Here is a 1966-nt window from a genome sequence, read left to right as displayed (position 1 = left end):
GTCCTGAGCAGCCTGAGTGTGAACCCTGGTAGTCAGGAACCTTTAAAACCATGTGATGGTCTGTGCCCTCGCCTGAGTCTAATTCCTGCACAGATTTTAACAGAAGTGTTTTCTTTCATTCTCTAAAATAATGTCTGATATTAGTTTTCAGTTTGTTTATACCGGAGCCAGTCTTAGAGATTTGTAAAAGGTTATTTAATCTAATTACCTTTCAATTTAAAAAATAAAATACTGTAACATTTACGCAAATATGGGTTTGCAAGAAAAACACTTTTGGCCTTTCACAAAACTCTTCACACAGGAGCTTTCATTTGTTTTAAAATAACAAAACTCTTTATTTCAATTCATCTTTAACCACATTTTTACCTATTTTTTCAGACTGCAGAAACAAAATAGCATCATAAAAAACACAAACATTTTTCAGTGCAATAAATTAAGAGCGGATCAAATAAATTGTGTTATCAATTAATGATGATAAACTATCTGTTTTAATTCCTAAATTAGAGACAAAACATTAAAAAAACTCATGAATGACTAAAATAAATGACAAAAGGAGAAATTTATCATTATCTAAAAGAGAGAAACACTTGGAGTTTGTTTTTGCTTCAAAACAACATAATTTTGCTGTTTATGAAACTAATGTAAGCTTTTTATAAACAGACTTTAAATAAATTCCTTCTTTACTTTTAGATGGACTGAATACAAATATTAACTGTGTGAAGAGGAATTTTAATATGAGCAATTATTTAACTATGTTTCAGTTTCTGTCAAAARATCTCCCATGATCCTCAGTTGTCCCAAACAGCAGATCTTTAGTTTAGTTTAGTTATTTAACAGAGACAATGTGCAAAAAAAAAAAAAAAACATTAATAAAAGATGCATTAGGTTTAGCCTCTGTAAGAAATAGTTTGTGTTTGTTGCTTAGATCTACCTATAACTAAGCCCAGTTTCACTACAACCATAAACACAATGAAAATGACAGTAATGACCTGCTTGTCTCTTGCATTGTAGAGTTTAGTAATCAAGCATTAACAAAGTTTATAAAAAATAAATCCAGTGTAAAAATCAGCGTCCACATCCTGGAGGTTCTTATTTAATCTGTCATTTTTACTGTGTTATTGTACCTGAAAGATAACTGTGTGTACAGTGTTGCATCTTTGACCTTTCTGTATGAAAATCCTAAAAAATTAACGACAGGAGCGAGTCATAAGCTTCGTTACAGCACTAGTCTATACCTGAAGAGGAGGATGTGCAACAAGCAGTTGTTTTGTTTTTAGCCGAAGATCACAATAAGTGAAGCGGTTAGAGCAGCTGCTCCTGGTCGTCTCCGTCACTCCAGCTGTCAGAGCAGTCCGTCCCGAAGTACCGGTCCCCGAAGTCCCCTGAGGAAACACAGGAGTGGACTCAGAGTCAGGAATCCATCAACAAAATCTGACACCTGAACATAAACACAATTACTTTTCTGTTTATTTGATGAAATTTGTTGCAGTAGTTGTACATACAGGTCCTTCTCAAAAATTAGCATATTGTGATAAAGTTCATTATTTTCTGTAATGTACTGATAAATATTAAACTTCCATATGTTTTAGATTCATTGCACACCAACTGAAGTAGTTCAAGCCTTTTACTGTTTTAATATTGACGATTTTGGCAAAAAAGTAAAGAAAAACCAAAAATCCCTATCTCAAAAAATTAGCATATTTCATCCGACCAATAAAAGAAAAGTGTTTTTAATACAAAAAAAAGTCAACCTTCAAATAATTATGTTCAGTTATGCACTCAATACTTGGTCGGGAATCCTTTTGCAGAAATGACTGCTTCAATGTGGCGTGGCATGGAGGCAATCAGCCTGTGGCACTGCTGAGGTGTTATGGAGGCCCAGTATGCTTCAACAGTGGCTCTAAGCTCATCCAGAATTTTGGGTCTTGTGTCTTAAGCTCATCCAGAGTGTTGGGTCTTGTGTCTT

General features: G+C 34.0%; 1 protein-coding gene across 1 annotated transcript in view; it reads right to left on the bottom strand.

Annotated features, from left to right (window-relative positions):
- Positions 1 to 305: 305 nt before the first annotated feature.
- The window catches only part of LOC106531224 (uridine-cytidine kinase-like 1), a gene marked incomplete at its 5' end in the record, with an annotated part of 26430 nt that continues 24769 nt past the window's right edge, over positions 306 to 1966 (bottom strand). The window contains 1 exon segment of the mRNA XM_014027015.1: positions 306 to 1382. Coding sequence (XP_013882469.1) covers positions 1303 to 1382 — 80 coding nt within the window.

This window comes from Austrofundulus limnaeus, unplaced genomic scaffold (assembly GCF_001266775.1).
Source record: "Austrofundulus limnaeus strain Quisiro unplaced genomic scaffold, Austrofundulus_limnaeus-1.0 Scaffold608, whole genome shotgun sequence".
NCBI lineage: Eukaryota > Metazoa > Chordata > Actinopteri > Cyprinodontiformes > Rivulidae > Austrofundulus > Austrofundulus limnaeus.
Note: the sequence above shows the minus strand (reverse complement) of the source record. Positions and strands in the feature narration are given on the sequence as shown.